Source organism: Mandrillus leucophaeus, unplaced genomic scaffold (genome assembly GCF_000951045.1).
Source record: "Mandrillus leucophaeus isolate KB7577 unplaced genomic scaffold, Mleu.le_1.0 Scaffold1695, whole genome shotgun sequence".
Classification (NCBI taxonomy): domain Eukaryota; kingdom Metazoa; phylum Chordata; class Mammalia; order Primates; family Cercopithecidae; genus Mandrillus; species Mandrillus leucophaeus.
Window position 1 is genome coordinate 52,171 of NW_012101693.1, and position 19,847 is coordinate 72,017.

The following is a 19,847-nucleotide window of genomic DNA, read 5'->3' on the forward strand; positions in this document are numbered from 1 at the left end:
GACAGACTGGATTAAGAAAATGTGGCACATATACACCATGGAATACTATGCAGCCATAAAAAAGGATGCGTTCTTGTCCTTTGTAGGGACATGGATGCAACTGGAAACCATCATTCTCAGCAAACTATCGCAAGAACAGAAAACCAAACATCGTATGCTCTCACTCATAGGTGGGAACTGAACAATGAGATCACTTGGACTCTGGAAGGGGAACATCACACACTGGGGCCTATCATGGGGAGAGGGGAGCGGGGAGGGATTGCATTGGGAGTTATACCTGTTGTAAATGACGAGTTGATGGGTGCTGACGAGTTGATGGGTGCAGCACACCAACATGGCACAAGTATAAATATGTAACAAACCTGCACATTATGCACATGTACCCTAGAACTTAAAGTATAATAAAAAAAAAGTGCTGAGTGCTCCAAACTATCAATATATACATGTGTAATAACGAAAATAAATGCTAGATTTAAAAAAAAAAAAAGAAGAAAAAGTTCCCTACTATTCATGTGTAAGTGTATTATTTCCCTCTAATTCTGTCAATTAAAAAATATTTGCCTCATGTTTTGGAACATTAATTTCAATGTGTATGTGTTTATAATTTTCATATCTACTTAATTAATTGACCTTATTATTGTTATATAATATCAGATTTTTCTATACTAACAGTTTTTTACTCAAAGTCTATTTTGTCTGATATTAGTAAAGCCAACCCAGCTTTCTTTTGATTATTGTTAACATGGATATCTTTTTTCATCCTTTCATTTCAGCCTATTTGTATTATTATATCTAAACTGACACTCTTGTACATCCAACTATACAGGGTTTGTTAATGTCTTCATGTAATTCTCTTTGCGTTTATCCTAGTTTTTGGTAAATTCATGTCTTTGCTTAAATTTGAGACTTTTTTTTCATTATTCTTTCTTCAAACAATCTTTTTGCCTATTTCTCTCTCTCTTCTTCTAGGAGTCCCATTATATGTATGTTTGTCTACTTGATGGTGTCTCTCAAGTCCTGCAAGTTCTGTTAACTTTTCTATATTCAATTTTTTTCTCTGCTCCTCTGAATTTCTAATTTAAATTTTATTTTCTTCAAGTACACTGATTGTTTTTCTGCCTATTCAAATCTTCTGTTGAAGGACAGAAACTTCACAGCCAGTCAGACTAGGGTTAGAATCCTAGTTTTGTCACTTACTAGAGAATAGTCATTAGGCAAATTACTTCATCTCTTTGAGTTTTAGTTTCCAAATCTGAAAAAACACCCACCTGTATCAGAGACTGCTAATTATCCTCTTACAGTTATATTCTCTGATTACATGGCAATAAAAATTTTAGCTGGTATGTAGTCACAGCGAAATTTTAGATTTTTGATCCTCCTTTGGATGTTGGTATGGCTATATGACTAATGATTGGCAAATAGATATGAATGGAAATGACATAAATAGCTTCTCAGCGGCTCCCTCTTTTCTGGGTAGAATACAGATGACATGGTGCGAACTGGGGCAGTTGCCTTGAACCATGATTAAAGTCCTCACTCTACTGAATACTTGGCAAGTAATTTTCCGTTTCCTTTTCTTTTTTAATTATATATTAAGTTCTGAAATACACGTGAGGAACATGCAGGTTTGTTACTTAGGTATACGTGCCATGGTGGTTTGCTGCACCCATCAACCCATCATACATATTAGGTATTTCTCCTAACGCTATCCCTCCCTTTGACCCACCCCTCAGCAGGCCCTGGTGTGTGATGTTCCCCTCCATGCATCCATACGTTCTCATTGTGCTACTCCCACCTACGAGTGAGTACATGTGGTGTTTGGGTTTCTGTTACTGTGTTAGTTTGCTGAGAATGATGGTTTCCAGCTTCACCCATATCCCTGCAAAGCACATGAACTCAATGTTTTCTATGGCTGCATAGTATTCCATGGTATACGTGCCACATTTCTTTATCCAGTCTATCATTGATGGGCATTTGGGTTAGCTCCAAGTCTTTGCTATTGTGAATAGTGCTTCAATAAACATATGTGAGCATGTGTCTTTACAGTAGAATGATTTATAATCCTTTGGGTACGTGCCCAGTAATGGGGTTGCTGGGTTAAATGGAATTTCTGGTTCTACATCCTTGAGGAATCGCCACACTGTGTTCCACAATTGTTGGACTAATTTACACTCACAGAAACAGTGTAAAAGTGTTCCTATTTCTCCACATCCTCTCCAGCATCTGTTGTTTCCTGACTTTTTAGTGGTTGCCATTCTAACTGGTGTAATATGATATCTCATTGAGGTTTTGATTTGCATTTCTCTTACGACCAGGCATGATGAGCTGTTTTTCATGTATTTGTTGGCCACATAAATGTCTTCTTTTGAGAAGTGTCTGCTCATATACTTTACCCACTTTTTGATGGGTTGTTTGTTTTTTTCTTGTAAATTTGTTTAAGTTTCTTGTAAATTCTGAATATTAGCCTTTTGTCAGATAAATCAATTGCAAAAAATTTCTCCCATTCTGTAGATTGCCTGTTCAATCTGATAACAGTTTCTTCTGCTGTGCAGAAGATCTTTAGTTTAATTAGATCCCATTTATGAATTTTGGCTTTTGTTGCCATTCCTTTTGGTGTTTTAGTCATGAAGTCTTTGTCCATGCTTATGTCATGAATGTTATTGCCTAGGTTTTCCTCTAGGGTTTTCATGGTTTTAAGTCTTACATTTAAATATTTAATCTATATTTAGTTAACTTTTGTACAAGATGTAAGGAAGGGGTCCAGTTTCAGTTTTCTGCATATGACTACCCAGTTTTTCCAAAACCATTTATTAAATAGGAAGTCCTTTCACCATTGATTGTTTTTGTCAGTTTTGTCAAAGATTAGATTGTTGTAGATGTTTGGTGTTACTTCTGAGACCTTTGTTCTGTTCTATTGATCCATATATATGTTTGGGTACCAGTACCCTGCTGTTTTAGTTATGGTAATTTTGTAGTATGTTTGAAGTCAGGTAGCATGTTGCCTCCAGCTTTGTTCTTTTAGATTAGGATTGTCTTGGCTATACAAACTGTTTGTTGGTCCCATATGAAATTTAAAGTAGATTTTCTAGTTCTGTGAAGAAAGTCAATGGTAGCTTGATGGGAATAGCAGTGAATCTATAAATTACTTTGGGCGGTATGACCATTTTATGATATTGATTTTTCCTATCCATGAGCATGGAATGTTTCTCCATTTCTTTGTATTCTCTATTATTTCCTTCAGCAATGGTTTGTAGTTCTCCTTGAAGAGGTCCTTCACATACCTTGTATGTTGTATTCCTAGTTATTTTATTCTCTTTGTAGCAATTGTGAATAACAGTTCACTCATGATTTGGCTCTCTGCTTGTCTCTTATTCGTGTATAGGAATGCTTGTAATTTTTTCATATTGATTTTGTATCCTGAGACTTTGCTGAAGTTGCTCATCAGCTTAAGGAGTTTTTGGGCTGAGATGATGGGGTTTTCGAAATATAGAATCATGTCTTCTGCATAAAGAGACAATTTGACTTCCTCTTTTCCTATTTGAATACCCTTTATTTCTTTCTCTTGCAAGATTGTCCTGGCCAGAACTTCCAATACTATTTTGAATAGGAGTGGTGAGAGAGGGCATCCTTGTCTTGTGCCAGTTTTCAAAGGGAATGCTTCCAGCTTTTGCCCATTCGGTATGATATTGGCTGTTGGTTTTTCATAAATAGCTCTTATTAATTTGAGATACTTTCCATCAATACCTAGTTCATTGAGTGTTTATAGCATGAAGCGGTGTTGAATTTTATCGAAGGCCTTTTCTGCATCTATTAAGATAATCAAGATGTTTTTGTCATTGGTTCTGTTTATGTGATGAATTAAGTTTATTGATTTGTGTATGTTGAACCAGCCTTGCATCACAGGAATGCAGCCACCTTGATCTTGGTGAATAAACTTTATAATGTGCTGCTGGAATTGATTTTCCAGTATTTTGTTGAGGATTTTCACATCAATGTTCATCAGGAATACTGGCGTGAAATATTTTGTTGTCGATGTGGTGTGTCTGTTAGGTTTTGATATCAGGATGATGCTGGCCTTGTCAAATTATTTAGGAAAAATCTCCTCTTTTTCTATTGTTTAAAATAGTTTTAGAAGAAAAGGTTTCAGCTCTTCTTTGTACCTCTGGTAGAATTTGGCTGTGAATCTGTCTTATCCTGGGATTTTTTTGGTTGGTAGTCTATTAATTACTGACTCAATATCAGAACTTGTTTTTGGTCTATTCAGGGATTCGACTTCTTCCTGGTTTAGTCTTTGGAGGGTGTATTTTTCCCAGAATTTATCTATTTCTTCTACATTTTCTGGTTTATTTGCATAGAGGTGTTTATAGTATTCTCTGATGGTAGTTTGTATTTCTGTGTGATCAGTGGTGATATTTCCTTTATCATTTTTTGTTGTGTCTATTTGATTCTTCTCTCTTGTCTTCTTTATTATTCTGGCTAGCAGTCTATGTATCTTGTTAATCTTTTCAAAAAACCAGCTCCTGGATTCCTTGATTTTGGAAGGGTGTGTGTGTGTGTGTGTGTGTGTGTGTGTGTGTGTATCTTCTTCAGTTATGCTCTGATCTTAGTTATTTCTTGTCTTCTGCTAGCTTTTGAATTTGTTTGCTCTTGCTTTTCTAGTTCTTTTAATTGTGATGTCAGGGTGCCGATTTTAGATCTTTCCTGCTTTCTCATGTGGGCAGTTAGTGTTATCAATTTCCCTTTAAACACTGCTTTACCTGTGTCCCAGCGATTCTGGCACATTGTGTTTTTGTTCTCATTGGTTTCAAAGAACTTATTTATTTCAACCTTAATTTCATTTTTTACCCAGTAGTCATTCAAGAGCAGGTTGCTCAGTTTCCTTGTAGTTGTGCAATTTTGAGTGAGATTTTTTCCTTTTTTTCTCCAGCAATCTAATACTTCATTTATTTATTTATGTTATACTTTAAGTTCTGGGATACATGTGCAGAACGTGCAGGTTTGTTACATAGGTATACACGTTCCATGGCGGTTTACTGTACCCATCAACATGTCCAATATACATTAGGCATTTCTCCTAACACTTTCCCTCCCCTAGTCCCACACCCCCTAACAGTCCCTGGTGTGAGATGGTCCCCTCCCTGGGTCCATGTGTTCTCATTGTTCAACTCCGACTTATGGGTGAGAACATGTGGTGTTTGGTTTTCTGTCCTTGTGATATTTTGCTGAGAATGATGGTTTCCAGCTTCATCCATGTCCCTGCAAGAACATAAACACATCCCTTTTTATGGCTGCATAGTATTCCATGGTGTATATGTGCCACATTTTCTTTATCCAGTCTATCATTGATGGACATTTAGGTTGGTCCCAAGTCTTTGCCATTGTGAACAGTGCCACAATGCATGTGTCTTTAGAGTAGAATGGTTTATAATCCCTTGGGTATATACCCAGTAATGGGATTTCTGGGTCAAATAGTATTCCTGGTTCTAGATCCTTGAGGAATTGCCACACTGTCTTCCACAATGGTTGAACTAATTTGCACTCCCCTCAACAATGTAAAAGCATTCCTATTTCTTCACATGCTCTCTAGCCTCTATTGTTTTCTGACTTTTTAATGATCACCATTCTAACTGGAACGAGATGCTATCTCAGTGTGGTTTTGATGTACATTTCTCTAATGATCAGTAATGATGAGCTTTTTATTAAATGGTTGTTGGCTGCATAAATGTCTTCTTTTGAGAAGTCTCTGTTCATATACTGCACCCACTTTTTGATGGAGTTGGTGTTTTTTGTAAATTTGTTTAAGCTCTTTGTAGGTTCTGGATATTAGCCCTTTGTCATATGAATAGATCGCAAAAATTTTCTCCCATTCTGTAGGTTGCCTGTTCAATCTGATGATAGTTTCTTCTGCTTTGCAGAAGCTCTTTAGTTTAAATAGGTGCCATTTGTCAATTTTGGCTTTTGTAGCCATGGCTTTTGGTGTTTTTGTCATGAAGTCTTTGCCCCTGCCTATTTCCTGAATGATATTGCCTAGGTTTTCTTCTAGAGTTTTGTGGTTATATGTCTTACATTTAAATCTTTAAATTAGCTTGAGTTAATTTTTGTATAAGGTGTAAGGAAGGGGTCCAGTTTAAGTGAGTTTCCTAATCCTGAGTTCTAATTTGATTGCACTGTGGTCTGAGAGACTGTTTGCTACAATTTCCATTCTTTTGCATTTGATGAGGAGTATTTTACTTCCAATTGTGCCATCAATTTTAGAATAAGTGCTATGTGATGCTGCAAAACATGTATATTCTGTTGATTTTGGGTGGATATTTCTGTAAATCTCTATTAAGTTTGCTTGGTCTAGAGCTGAGATCAAGTCCTGAATATCCTTAATTTTCTATCTCTTTGATCTGTCTAATATTGACAGTGGGGTGTTAAAATCTCCTATTCTTGTTGTGCTGGAGTCTAAGTCTCTTGGTAGGTCTCTAAGAACTTGCTTTATCAATCTGGGTGCTCCTGTATTGGGTGTATATATATTTAGATTACTTAGCTCTTCTTGTTGTATTGATCCCTTTACCATTATGTAATGCTCTTCTTTGTCTTTTTTGATTTTTGTTGGGTTAAAGTCTGTTTTATCAGAGACTAGGATTGCAACCTCTGGTGTTTTTTGTTTTTCATTTGCTTGGTTAATCTTCTTCTATCCCTTTATTTTGAGCCTATGTGTGTCTTTGTATGTGAGATGGGTCTCCTGAATACCACACACCAATGGATCTTGACTGTTTATCCAATTTGCTAGTGTGTGCCTTTTTATTGGGGGCATTTAATCCATTTATATTTAAGGTTAATATTGTTATGTGTAAATTTTATGTTGTCATTATGATTCTAGCTGGTTATTTTGCCTGTTAGTTGATGTTCTTTCTTCATAGTATCAATGGTTTTTACATTTTGGTATCTTTTTGCAGTGGCTACTACAGGTTTTTCCTTTCCAGATTTGGTGCTTCCTTCAGGAACTCTTGTAAGGTAGGCCTGGTGGTGACACAATTCCTCAGCATTTTCTAGTCTGTAAAAGGTTTTATTTCTCCTTCACTTATGAAACTTAACTTGGCTGGGTATGACAGTTGGTGTTGAAAATTCTTTTCTTTAAGGTTGAATATTGACCCTCACCCTCTTCTGGCTCGTAGGCTTTCTGCAGAGAGATCTGCTGTTATTCTGATGGGCTTCCCTTTTTGGTTAACCAGAGTTTTCTCTCTGGCTGCCTTTAACATTTTTTCCTTCCTTTCAACCTTGGTGAATCTGACAATTATGTGTCTTGGAGTTGCTCTTCTCGAGGAGTATCTTTGTGGTGTCCTCTGTATTTCCTGAACTTGAATGTTGGCCTTTCTTGCTAGGTTGGGGAAGTTCTCCTGGATAATATCCTGAAGTGTTTTTTCCAACTTGGTTCTATCCTCCTCATCACTTTCAGGTACACCAATCAAATGTAGGTTTGGTCTTTTCATGTAGTCACATATTTCTCAGAGGCTTTGTTCTTTTCTTTTCATTCCTTTTCCTCTAATCTTGTCTTCATGCTTTATTTCATTAAGTTGATCTTCAATCTCTGATACCCTTTCTTCTTCTTGATTGATTTAGCTATTGGCACTTGTGTATGCTTCACAAAGTTCTCGTGCTGTGTTTTTCAGCTCCATCAGGTCATTTACATTCTTCTCTATACTGGTTATTCTAGTTAGCATTTCCTATAACCCTTTATCAAGGTTCTTTGCTTCCTTGTATTGGGTTAGAACATGCTCCTTTAACTCAGAGGATTTTGCTATTACCCACCTTCCAAAGCCTACTTCTGTCAATTCGTCAAACTCATTCTTCATCCAGTTTTTTTTTTTTTTCCCCCTTGCTGGTGAGGAGTTGTGTTCCTTTAGAGGAAAAGAGGCATTATGATTTTTGAAATTTTCAGCCTTTTTGTACTGTTTTTTCCTCATCTTCGTGGATTTATCTAACTTTGGTCTTTGATGTTGGTGATCGTCAAATGGGTTTTTTGCCTGGTCATCCTATGTTTTTATGCTGATGCTATTGCTTTCTCTTTGCTAATTTTCCTTTAATAGTTGGGCCCCTCTTCTGCAGGTCTGCTGGAGTTTGCTGGAGGTCCATTGTAGACCCTGTTTGTCTGGGTATCACCAGCAGAGGCTGCAGAACAGCAAATATTGCTGCCTGTTCCTTTCTCTGGAAGCTTCATCCCAGAGAGGCACCCACTAGACGCCAGTTGGAGCTCTATATGAGATGTCTGTCAACCCCTGCTGGGTGGTGTCTCCCGGTCAGGAGGCTCAAGGTCCAGCAACCCACTTGAGGAGGCAGTCTGTCCCTTAGCAGAGCTCAAGCACTGTGCTGGAAGATCTGCTGCTCTCTACAGAGCCAGCAAACAGGAATGTTTAAGTCTGCTGCAGCTATGCCCACAGCCACCCCTTCCCCCAAGTGCTCTTTCCCAGGAAGTTTGAAGTTTTATCTATAAGCCTCTCACTGGGGCTGTTGCCTTTCTTTCAGAGATGCCCTGCCTAGAGAGGAGGAATCTAGAGACACAGTCTGGCTACAGAGGCTTTGCTGTGCTGTGTTGGGCTCTGCCCAGTTCGAAATTCCTGGTTGCTTTGTTTACACTGTGAGGGGAAAACTGCCTACTCAAGCTTCAGAAGTGGTGGATGCCCCTCCTCCGACTAACCTCGAGCATCCCAGGTTGACTTCAGACTGCTGTGCTGGCAGCGAGAATTTCAAGCAAGTGGATCTTGGTTTGCTGGGATCCTAGAGGGTTGGCATCCACTGAGCAAGACCACTCAGCTCCCTGGCTTCAGCCCTCTTTCCAGAGAAGTGAACAGTTTTGTCTCACTGGCATTCCAGGTGCCACTGGGATATGAGAAAAAACTCCTGCATCTGCCCAAACAGCCACCCAGTTTTGTGCTTGAAGTCCAGGGCCCTGGTGGTATAGGCCCCCAAGAGAATCTCCTGGTCTGTGGGTTGTGAAGATTGTGGGAAAAGCATAGTATCTGGGTCGGATAGCACTATCCCCCATGGCACAGTCCCTCACAGCTTCCCTTGGCTAGGGGAGGGAGTTCCCTGACTCCTTGCACTTCTTAGGTGAGATGACACCTTACCCTGCTTCTGCTCACCCTCCATGGGCTGCACTCACCGTCTAACCAGTCCCAATGAGATGAACTGGGTATCTCAGTTGGAAATGCAGAAATCACTCGCCTTCTGCATTGGTCTCACCTGGATCTGCAAACCAGAGCTGTTCCTATTCAGCCATCTTGCCTAGGAATCAATTTTCCATTTTCTGCATGTATAAAATGGTGACAATATTGACCTTTTAGAGATGTTGGTAATGTTCAATGAGAGAAGGATTTCAAACATACATTGGAGATAGTCAAGTAATTATGATTATTTTTAGCAATAAAATACAACCTGAATATATGGAAGGAGACTTCAGATTTAAAAATCATTAGGGTCTAATTTCATCTCAGTCACTTATAAATTGTGTCATACTATGTAGAGTCCATAAAATTTCTCAGCATCATTTTTTCAACTGTAAGATGGGAAAAATCATACTTCCTCTTAAAGATACAGAAATAAGTCATTGACATAGTTTCTGTGAAAGTGTTTGGCACATAGTAAGTGCTCAGTATTATTTTTTGTTTTTCCTTCTTTTCTTTTATAGACATCTACTGTACACAACCCTGTCTGGGTAAAGACACTCATGGACATCATGAAGACAATTAGGTCCTGGTGAAGAAGTGAGAAATTTGGTAACATTGGAAGATGAACGAAAAGCAATTTGAACATTGGCCCATTCTGTTTTATTTTGTATAATTCCCTTTGAGCATTTGTTTTGTTCTCCTTAGCATGAACTGAGCATTAACGTAGTAGGTCATTACTGCAGTTACTTTGCAACATAGACACTTTTGGCAGTCTGATAAAGTGTACTGACCTTTCTTAGAATAATACTTTGAATGGATAAAATAAAATATAGAAGATTACAATGTAAACAAATTGTGTTTAAAAGTACTTATCAAATTATACAAAACAAAGTTTGTGATAAATAAATATATATATTTCTTTATTAGTACACTAAATAGCAATATCTAATTACAGGTTTAATAACCACCATAATTTCAAAGTAGTGATGAGCATATATGATATTCCAAGATATGCAACAACAGTTGTGTGATGTGAGCATTTTGTGATGTCTACTGGCTGTAGAACTCAGACATTATCAAAACTACTCTGGTTTGTTGTGTACATTCATAATTGAAGGGAAAGCTAAGTTTCAGTTAAACGTTAGTGAAAGTAAAAATGTACATGTTTTCATTTATGTTTACAGATACCTGCCTTAACCTCCGCATGAGAGAGCCTTTACGACAAATATTTTATAATATGGAAAAATACGACTGACAGGTAAAATTAAAAATGAAAAAAATCCCTTGAACATATTTGGTACTACATATACCAAACTGATTGATAGAAAGCAGAATTAAACTTGTAGGAGATCTTAGAAGCTATTTATTATATCTACTCTATTTCATAGCTTATGGATGCAGAAGTGAAATGAGTTGTTTATGGTTGCACAATTAGATAGTGGTAACAAACCAGAACACAGATCTCTTCAGTCCCAGATCAATGTTTTAATTACATGAAATTAATTTTGAAATATAGATATGTGACAGTTTTGCAATCTCAGAAACGTAAGTGATCAACAATACGAGGCAGCAATGTATTCTCTATGCATTTTATACTGGACTTAAGTCACTGATTTTATTACTCAGACTACCAGACTAAAAGTTTAATATAATCACTTGCTTAGAGGGTATCTCAATTTTGGCCTAGTGTTTGGCAAAGTATCTAAGGATATTTCTATTGATATGATTGAGAAAGAATGCACTTGACAGTGCAGTGAAGATTTGTGAATGGCTAAAGCCTCATAATAACCAAGTAGAGTCAATTCAGTCAACCCAGTTGGAGTTTTTTAAAGTGTGCTGCAGGTGTCGGTCCTTAACTCCGACTCAAAAATTTTTAAATAACTTTTGTTGAGGACTTTAATAGCCTATAACAATTGCAGATGGTAAAAAGCTGGGTCAGGGAGTGTAGAATAAATGAATTAGGAGATAAAGTCAGGATCCCAGAAGATGTCCACAGGCTACGCAATGACAGATTAGGTAGAACCAGATGGAATTGAAGAGAGGTTTGTGTGAAGCTGCCATTTCGTCTTGAAAATTGCACAGACACAGAAAGGGAAATTCTGGGGTGGCATTGGTATGTGAGGAAAAGTAAGAGAAGGTGTTTCAGCAAAGCTCAGCAGTGGAAAGTGTAGCTATAAAAGCTATTGTGTGTATGTTTAGCTAAGGTAACAAAACTGCTTTGAATAATAATTCTAAAACCTCAGTCACTTAACACAGTGATTTTTTTCACCAATAGAAAGTTTAATAAGTGGCAACAGAGAAAGATACTGATCTTCACGCAGTTACTGATCTTCATTCAGACTAACTGGAGGTTCTGCCATGCTCAAAGTGTGACTCTCAATATCTTTAATGGGAGTTAATACCCAGCTGGGAGTTTGGAAAAAAAGTATGGAAGTATTTACATGCCAGGGCTAGAAGTGGTGAGTATCACTTCTATCTATATTCCATTTCCTAGAATTCAGTTAAATCGCTACACGCGGCAACAAGAGCGGTTAGAAAATGTAGTTAAATGTGTGACAGGCAGTAAAGTAAAACATGTTAAATGAACATCCAGTCTGTCTTTGCCTTAGGCCAAAATGGCTAAAAGTGGGTTATGATGGTTCTGATCTCTTCTACCCTGACTGTGAACTTTAAAGGAGAAACAGACTAACTGTATAGGAGTAAGTAGGCTGGGGACAAAGCTGAATTTCAGATTCCAGAAATAGTGGTTGAAAGGAGCTGGGGCAGCATGTCTAGAGAAGAGAAGGTTCAGAAATGTGGTCTCTGTCTTCAGACCTCTGAAGAGCTGTCATTGTAAAGAAGAAGACGAGGTCTGCTGTGGCCTGAATGTGTCCTTCCGAATTCATGTGCTAAAACATAATGGCCAATGTGATAGTATTAAAAGGTGGAGCTTTTAGGGGCTAAAATTAAGTCATGAGGGCAGAACTCTCATGGCTGAGATTAGGGATCTTAAGGAAGGAAGGCCTTGGGAGAGCAGGTTTGTTCTCCTCTGCTCTTCACTATGTGAGAGCACAGCATTTATCCCCCTTTTGCCTTAAAAAAATTCTTTCCACCATATGGGGATGCAGCAAGAATGCCGTCACTAGGCACTAAATGCCAGCAACTTGATATTTGACTTCCCAGGTTCCACAGCTGTAAGAAATAAATTTCTTTTGTTTATAAATTACCCATTCTATGGTATTTTGTGATAGCAGCATGAATGGACTAAGACAGGAACTGTGTGATTACAGGTTGTAGAGCTCGGACTTGTGGGTGAAAGCCACAGGGAGGTTGGTTTCAGCTCAATAGGCGGAAGAATTGTCATCAGATGAAAGAAGCTGCTTTTGGAAATAGTGAGCTGTTCAACACCAGAGATATGCAAAGGTTGGATGATGCATCTCACAGGGATAATGTTGAAATGATTCCTCTATTGTGTGGAAGATTGCACTACTAGATCTAAGACTCTTTACACTTCTGAGATGCTGTAATTGTACATTTTTCCCTGCTGTAGTTTTAGGCTTATTTGTCTCTTTCTAGTATGTGAAGAAGAATATTAGCTGAAGAAAATGAATAAAAATAAAAGTTTATGAAAAAAAATCAAGACAAAAGGCAGTATTAGCTCACTGTCAAACTATGGATGAATTGCACTTATCAGCTATGACTAACAATAGAAAAATTGTGTCTTTTAAAGCAGAGCTTCATTGCAAATTTTAAGATAGAAATATCCAAGTGACTAATCTTTGAACAATTTGCTAATTTCAGGTTTATATTCATACCAAGTGGCTACTGGAGGATGTAACTAATTCTGAGTGCCAGATCTGAGATATCTATTGGATTTAAGCTGTCAGTTTCTAGTATACTTTATCCAGAAAAATTCAGTGATTGCAGAAGCTTACCCTAAGCAATAATATTAGAGAAATGAGTCCCTATCACATTACCAAAAGAAATAGTAAAATGGCTGCAGTAAAATGATTAGCAGAAGCCTCTGAAGTTGCATTTTATGGCATGTCAGGACTGCATACAAGTTCAGACAGTCATGCAAGGAATCCAACCCCTTAAACATAAACATAAAGACTCAAAGGGAGATGACTTTTAGCAGGAGAATCAGGGGCACCTTTATAGAAAGGGTGACATTTAGCTTCAGTATAAAAGATGGGTATAATTTTCTCAGGTAATAAGAAGGCATATTTATTCAGTTCTTTATTCATTTAATAATACAACAAACATTTATCCACCAGACATTGGTAGGCTCCAGGGACACAGCTTGTCTTTGTCCTTGTGAAGCTTACATTGTAGAGAAGTAGATAGGTGAGAAATAAACAAAGAATTTCCAATGGTAATGCATGCTTTGAAAAAGAATAAGGTAGAGTAATGCGTCAGGGACTATATCAGGTGGGATTTTGTAGACCACAGAAAAGAACTTAGTTATTGCTCTAAATGGGAAGGTATTGAAGGATTTTAAGAAATATTACACTTAACTGCTATTTTAAAATGTATGTTGGAGAAGGGCAAATTACAAGTGGAGGGACCAGTTGGAATACTGCAGGAGTAGGCCTGGGAGGTGGACTGATTCTGAATACAGAAATTTCTATCACTCCAGCTCTTTTTAGAATAGCCACTCAGCTCCCCAAGAGGTAGCTGAATTCAGTTTCTTAACTGTTGGAGCTCTCCAGTTTATGTAATCTATGTGACACTAAGGGCACAACCTAGCAGCTATCGTCCCAGATGTCAACTCAGGAAATACACTCAAATAAGCGTATTTGGTTTATTTCAAAGAATTCAGGGTGTAGCTGGGAGAAAACTTGCCTCAGATTACTTGGTCATTAGCAGGGAAGCATATGTGAATAAGGAGAAATGTAAGTATTAGGGCTCTGCAAGTCTCTGTGGGCTCCCACAGTTCCCGGACCTCCCCTCTGAGGACGTTGATCACACCATTTGGTTTTTGAATGGTTTTTAGCCTGCCTTGCCTCACTAAAGGGTAAGCCTCCCCTCAGCAGGACCTAATTTGCAAATATTTGTTGAGGGAATGCATACAACTATAAAAGAACCTTGAAATTTAACCTGCCACTTCTGCTTTGTATTATATCTACACCAGCATGGTTTGTAAAGTTGTGTAAGAACTTTGCAAATTTGGCCATTCAGTGTTTTATCATACTACAACTGTTTCCTCAGCTTCCCAACTCTTTAGCAAAATGTCAAATATATTATCTTTTTACTAATCAGCATTGCCGTGCTAGAGTAGCCTATTTACAAACTAACTCATTCCCCTTTTCCTCCTGCTTATCCCCATTAAAACATTCATTAGCCTCTACTGTAATTGTCTAGTTATTTGTTATTTTTCCTGCTTGATTTGTGAGAACTTGTAGACTTTCCATTCTGCTTGAGATCTGGGATCACACCATTCATTTGCACATCTCTAAAGGCTTAATGGCCTAGAGAAGATAAGGCATGTTTGAACATTCTTATACCATGCTGAGCTATATCTTCTGATATTCACCCCCATTTCCTCCAGTATCGTCACATTTTCTCCTCACAATAACACTTAGTTCTCTGTCTTCACTATGGTTACCTCCTCTATGTTAGGCAGACATCATACTTCCTCTTTTTGTTGCCTAACTTCAAGGAGAAGCCTTAATTTGATGCCTCTATTTTCCACCACTGTGCTTTTCCTGTTATACAGTCTAGCTTTGAACTCCACCAGTGCACTGAACCTCCATCCTTGAAGACTGTGTTTAAATATTTCTTGTTAAGCCCAGTGTCCTGTTTTGATCACCTTTTTCTCCTAGTCTTTTGCGGTACTTGACAGTGTTAATAACCCTTGTTCCTCAAAATCTCCTGTAATATAAAAATTTAACATGACAGTAAACCTTAGCCACACTGAATGTTTGGTTATAAGGCTTAAATTAAATCATATATGTGCACAGTCACTGGCAGAAAAGGTTCATTTTCTCTAACAGCAGTAGGGCCTAGGGCAAGGATAACAAATAGAGGCCCACAAATTATTTGCTTAAATATTTAGAAGTCAATCAAGTCGACTAACTGTTAAATAAGATGTTAGCTTCCTACCTTGACAAATACATTTTTCTAACAACTTTGAAGACCATATTTAAATGTAGAATTCTTGGATGCATTTGAGTGCCATGCCAAAATGTGTTAGTATGTGGGAAAGCTATCCCTTAGCCTGCAGTTCATCCATGTTCTCTTCCCATGACTGGCTCTGCCCAAGACGAGAGAAATTTTCCATAGACATGTGTAGATCCCTGCAATGTGGCCTGAAAACAGAAGTGTAAACTCTTAATGGGCATGTTCCTAGGGTTTATGAACTCTTCACCCTATGGATAGAAGCACAGTTAGAGGAGGGTTAGGATAGGCTTCAAAACTTGGATAATCTTGTCTGACTCATTGTAGATATTCAGTACATGGTTGTTTACTTTTAATGCAGCACACATATTTGTCATCTTTTCTCCCTATCTGTTCTCCCTCCAAGTTTCTTTATTTTTAACAATAACAGCACCACTCTATCATTTAGACTAGAAATTCTGGACTTTGTTGGGAATCATTCATTTTCTTCATTGTCTGTATCTTTTCAGTCTTTAAGTCCAGTCCATTGTATCTTCTACCTGTAGATTCTTGTTTGGCCATCTTACTCTCAGCCTTCTCATCCAGCTGACTCATTGCCTCAAGTCAGAATTATTTTAATGAGTGTACCTAGAATTTTCTGTTTATTTGGCATCTCTTCCACTTGGCTGGGAACGACTTGAGATGAAGAGCCATGACATTCATGTCAATATTCTTAGAAGTTGTCTGGACACCTTTAGCCTATTCGGATATATTTTGAAGTATCCAGAGTGCTGGTGGAGTTTCTTGACAAGGGTCTCATTCCAAGAAAAATTGAGAAGCTTTATGAAAAGCAAAAGTGACTGACTACTTCTGAGGCTGATAGCCAGACCTCGTGGATAAGAACTTTCAAATATCAGGTTCATAGGTCACCCCTGTGTCTTCCCCTGGCCCCATACCTCCTCCCAAGCTAAGACCTTGGCATAAAAGTAATTTACCTTTTTGAGAAGGTGAAGTACACAAGTTAGGGATTGAAAGATCATATACTGCAATAGAGAGAAGGTACTATTGGCTATTTCATGTTGAACTGTTCCTTTTGAATCAGTTTCAGTTCCCTCAAGAAAGAGGGTACTGACCATAAGCAAATGACGTAAAAGATGCCTCATTTAATTATCTACATGAAACAGAAAGGATGCTGCTGTTGTTTGTTGCCTCAAAAATTTATGTTGAAATTTAATTGCCATTGTAACAATAATAACAGGTGGGACTTTTGAGAGGGGATTAGTCCATGAGGACTCTGCCTTTATGGGTGGAATTAATGCCATCATGACAGGATTAGTTACTTCTGCCATTTTTTCCCTCTTGCCTTCTCTTGCCCTTCTGCTATGTTAGGACACAGCAACAAGGTGCCATCTTGGAACAAGGTGACATCTTGGTACTGATCAAGGAATCAGCAGCTTCAATGTCTGAAGAGAAGATTCAGACATTGAAGCTGATGATTTCTTGATCTTGGACTTTTCAGCTCTCAGAACTGTGAGGAATCATTTGCTTTTTTTAATAGATTACCCAATCTCAAGTATTCTATTATAGTAACAGAAACAGACAAGACAGATGACAGGCATGGTTTTATGGTTGGATGTCAAATGTTCGATTTCAGCGTTGGAGCTGTTAAAGGGGAAAGAAAGGCCTATGAATTGTATACAAAAATAACATTTTTCCATATTATGTGGCTTCTTTCAGTACTGGACGGGGTGCTAGATTGGCAACAATAGCAGCATGTCATGCTACTGAATACCTAAATATCCTGCAGGCCATGTAAGGACCTGAAGAAAGAAAGTGTCTTGTCAGACTAGGTAAGAAGTATGATAATTTAGCTTCAAGTAGTAGAAAGCAAAATGAAAGAGACTTAATTAAATACTTCTATTGGTTTGTACCAATATAAACCCTATTCCTTTCAGCAGAAATACAATAAGGTTGGCTTCTGGATTGGCTGTATCCAATCTTTGGTAGTGCCCTTAAACCAATATATTAACTTAATTTAGATAATAATTATTTATTCAAATTCAACCTATCCCAAGTCCTATTGACCATCCTTTGTTCAAACCTATCCAACTTCTACTTTTCCCATTTTTGCAACTGGCAACACCAATCACCCCACCACTTCAGTTGAAATCTTTGAAGTCTTCTTGGAATCTTTTCTGTTTCTGTGTTTCTGCAGGTTCCTTGGTTGTTTCACCTCTGCATGTTGATATTTCCTTCAGTCTGGATTTTTTTGTGGAAGCAAAATGGTTGTAGCACTTCCAGGCCCATAATGTCCACAAAAAGAAAGGGTATAGCCATTGTTTGATATTTTTTTTTTGCTACAAAAGTCTCCATCAAAACTTTTCTCACATTGTGTTGACATGAATTGAGTCACATGATCATTCCTGAGCCAACTGTTAATGGTTAGGAGAATGCCACTCATTTGTCTTCTTAAGCCTGGAGCTCTGAACTGACTATTGGTGCAAGGGGGATAACACCCACAGACTAGTCTACCCTGGCCCTAGTACTGAGGTTAAGGCTGAGGGGAGAGCTCAAGTTGGACTAAATTTCCCCGAAGCACAGGAATGCTTGGAGGGAGAGGTGGATACTGAAAGAACATCAGAGGCATAGAAAGTGAGAAAAAGATGCCAGGTAGACAACCAACAATGTTTGCTACAGGCCCGTTGATCCAGAGAAACAGTTGTCAACAGAATGGGTTTTCTAGAGATCTGGATCTAGATCAGTTGCTTTGTTATGGGTTTCTTTGTGTGTGTGCATGTGATAAGTTTGTTCTCAAGTGTAAAAGTCTTTAAAGCTAGCAGAAGGTTGTCTAAGAAGGTGGGACCCCTGGCCTTCCAAGACTCTATACCACTACAGAATAATTTCTCTGCAAATTCATGGACTTTTCCTCCAAAATTATCTCTGCTAGCTTGAATCATGTATTTTCTCCTTTAGAATCGTATTTTGGTTTCTTCCTAATTCTTGTTCAGAATTGGGCTTTTGCCTCATGACTTGATGCCTAATCTCAGCTCTCCTCTTGTTTCTGCTCTCACTCAGCTGGCTAAGATTTGCCATCTTGACTATTGTCTTCTGATATCTGGCTGGGCTCAATTTACCTCATATTTACCATCTCATTACTATTGTCATGGCCTTGAGCTCCATGGAACCCCATCCTGCTATATATTGTAATAAATGCCACAGGGTTGGGCCAGTTTGAGTGAAGGGAACAATTACTGTGAACTCAATTTCAGCTTCTTAAATAACAAATAACAGCCACATCTGTCTGAAATGCATATTAAACTTTTAAAATATTTTCAAGTCTTAAGCTTCACAGAATCATTCTACTATATTATCACAGAGTTTAGATTACATTACAATTAAAATTTGAGATAGATAGAATATTCATCTACTCAACAACATCAATTGAGCAAGACTCTGTCTAAAAAAAAAAAAAAAAAATTAAGTTCAGTGTTTTCCCAGACAGCTCTCTTCCATTAATTTTGTAGGGAATCAGTCTTTCTCAATGTTTTCTCCATTCACATAACCTGTGTAATCGTCCCACTTTCCTTGGGCTAGCAAAGTCAATTACATGTCTAGGCCCCAAGTGTTTTGTAACTTGTGCTACATCTACTGTAGAAAAGCTATGTAGGCTTCACCACTCTGAATTCAGAGCCTAGAGGCACAGGAAGCCCAGTCAGTTAGAATGAAGCTTCCAAATTAGCTCCAAGTGACCTAGAGCTGCTCTAGGCATAAACTTTGCTCCCAATTTAGACCACATCTATTTCACCTGCAAGAAGGGAGGCCAATTTATATAGAAATGAGTTTTTCTACTTGAGCCCAAGCCATGCAAAGACTCTAAATAGGGGAAGTCATGGGGTATCTGTTTCTTATCTCAGATGACAAGGTAAAACAAGAATGCAGTCTTGAGGAACTCCTTAGTTACAAGGTAGGGAATATGCTGCCTGTCACTGTGAAGACATGAGCTGAGGACACAATGACCTTAGGAAGACTCTCCTGAGTCTTTTTATCAATACTTATTAAATGAGCTGGTCATCTGTGACTTCTTTAGCTTTGTACTAGTCACTGTGGCATTGTACTAGTCACTGTGGTGGGGAAGTAGAGATGAACAAGATACAATACTTTAGGAAACTCACATCATGAAATGTATAATTAAGAGCCAATTATGATAAGACTAGGGAAAGGGGGGTCAGGGAGAGCTTCAGGGCTTCCTGCAGGAGGTTGTGTTTGAGTTATATCTTGAAAGAAGAGTTAGTGTTTAGAGATGTGGGGAAAATAACTGCAAAGAATGGTGGTAGCAAAGGTGCCTAGGTGAGAGTGGGCACTGTAGTGACCAAGCCAAGGTGGCATAGGTGTGTGGAGAGTAGGGAAAATAGCCATTTTTGAAAGGCTGACTAGGTTGTAGATGTCCACTCCTTGATCAGAGAGCACCCTTGGCCAAAAGGTAAAAGTCTAAGAGGGGCCATGAGAAGAAGAACTGTATTTTCCAGATCAAATAAACATAAACTTAAAAATCAGGCTAAACATCTTAGAAATGCAGAGACCCTTTGCCAAAAGGTAAGAACCAAAGAGAGACATGGG

At 38.2% G+C, this 19,847-nt stretch overlaps 1 protein-coding gene across 1 annotated transcript in view; it reads right to left on the reverse strand.

Annotated features, from left to right (window-relative positions):
• Positions 1-18,420, reverse strand: part of LOC105537153 (zinc finger protein 681-like) — a 24,631-nt gene extending 6,211 nt beyond the window's left edge. Inside the window, 1 exon segment of the mRNA XM_011976656.1 lies at positions 18,376-18,420. Within this exon segment, the coding sequence (XP_011832046.1) occupies positions 18,376-18,420 (45 nt within the window).
• Positions 18,421-19,847: the final 1,427 nt, after the last annotated feature.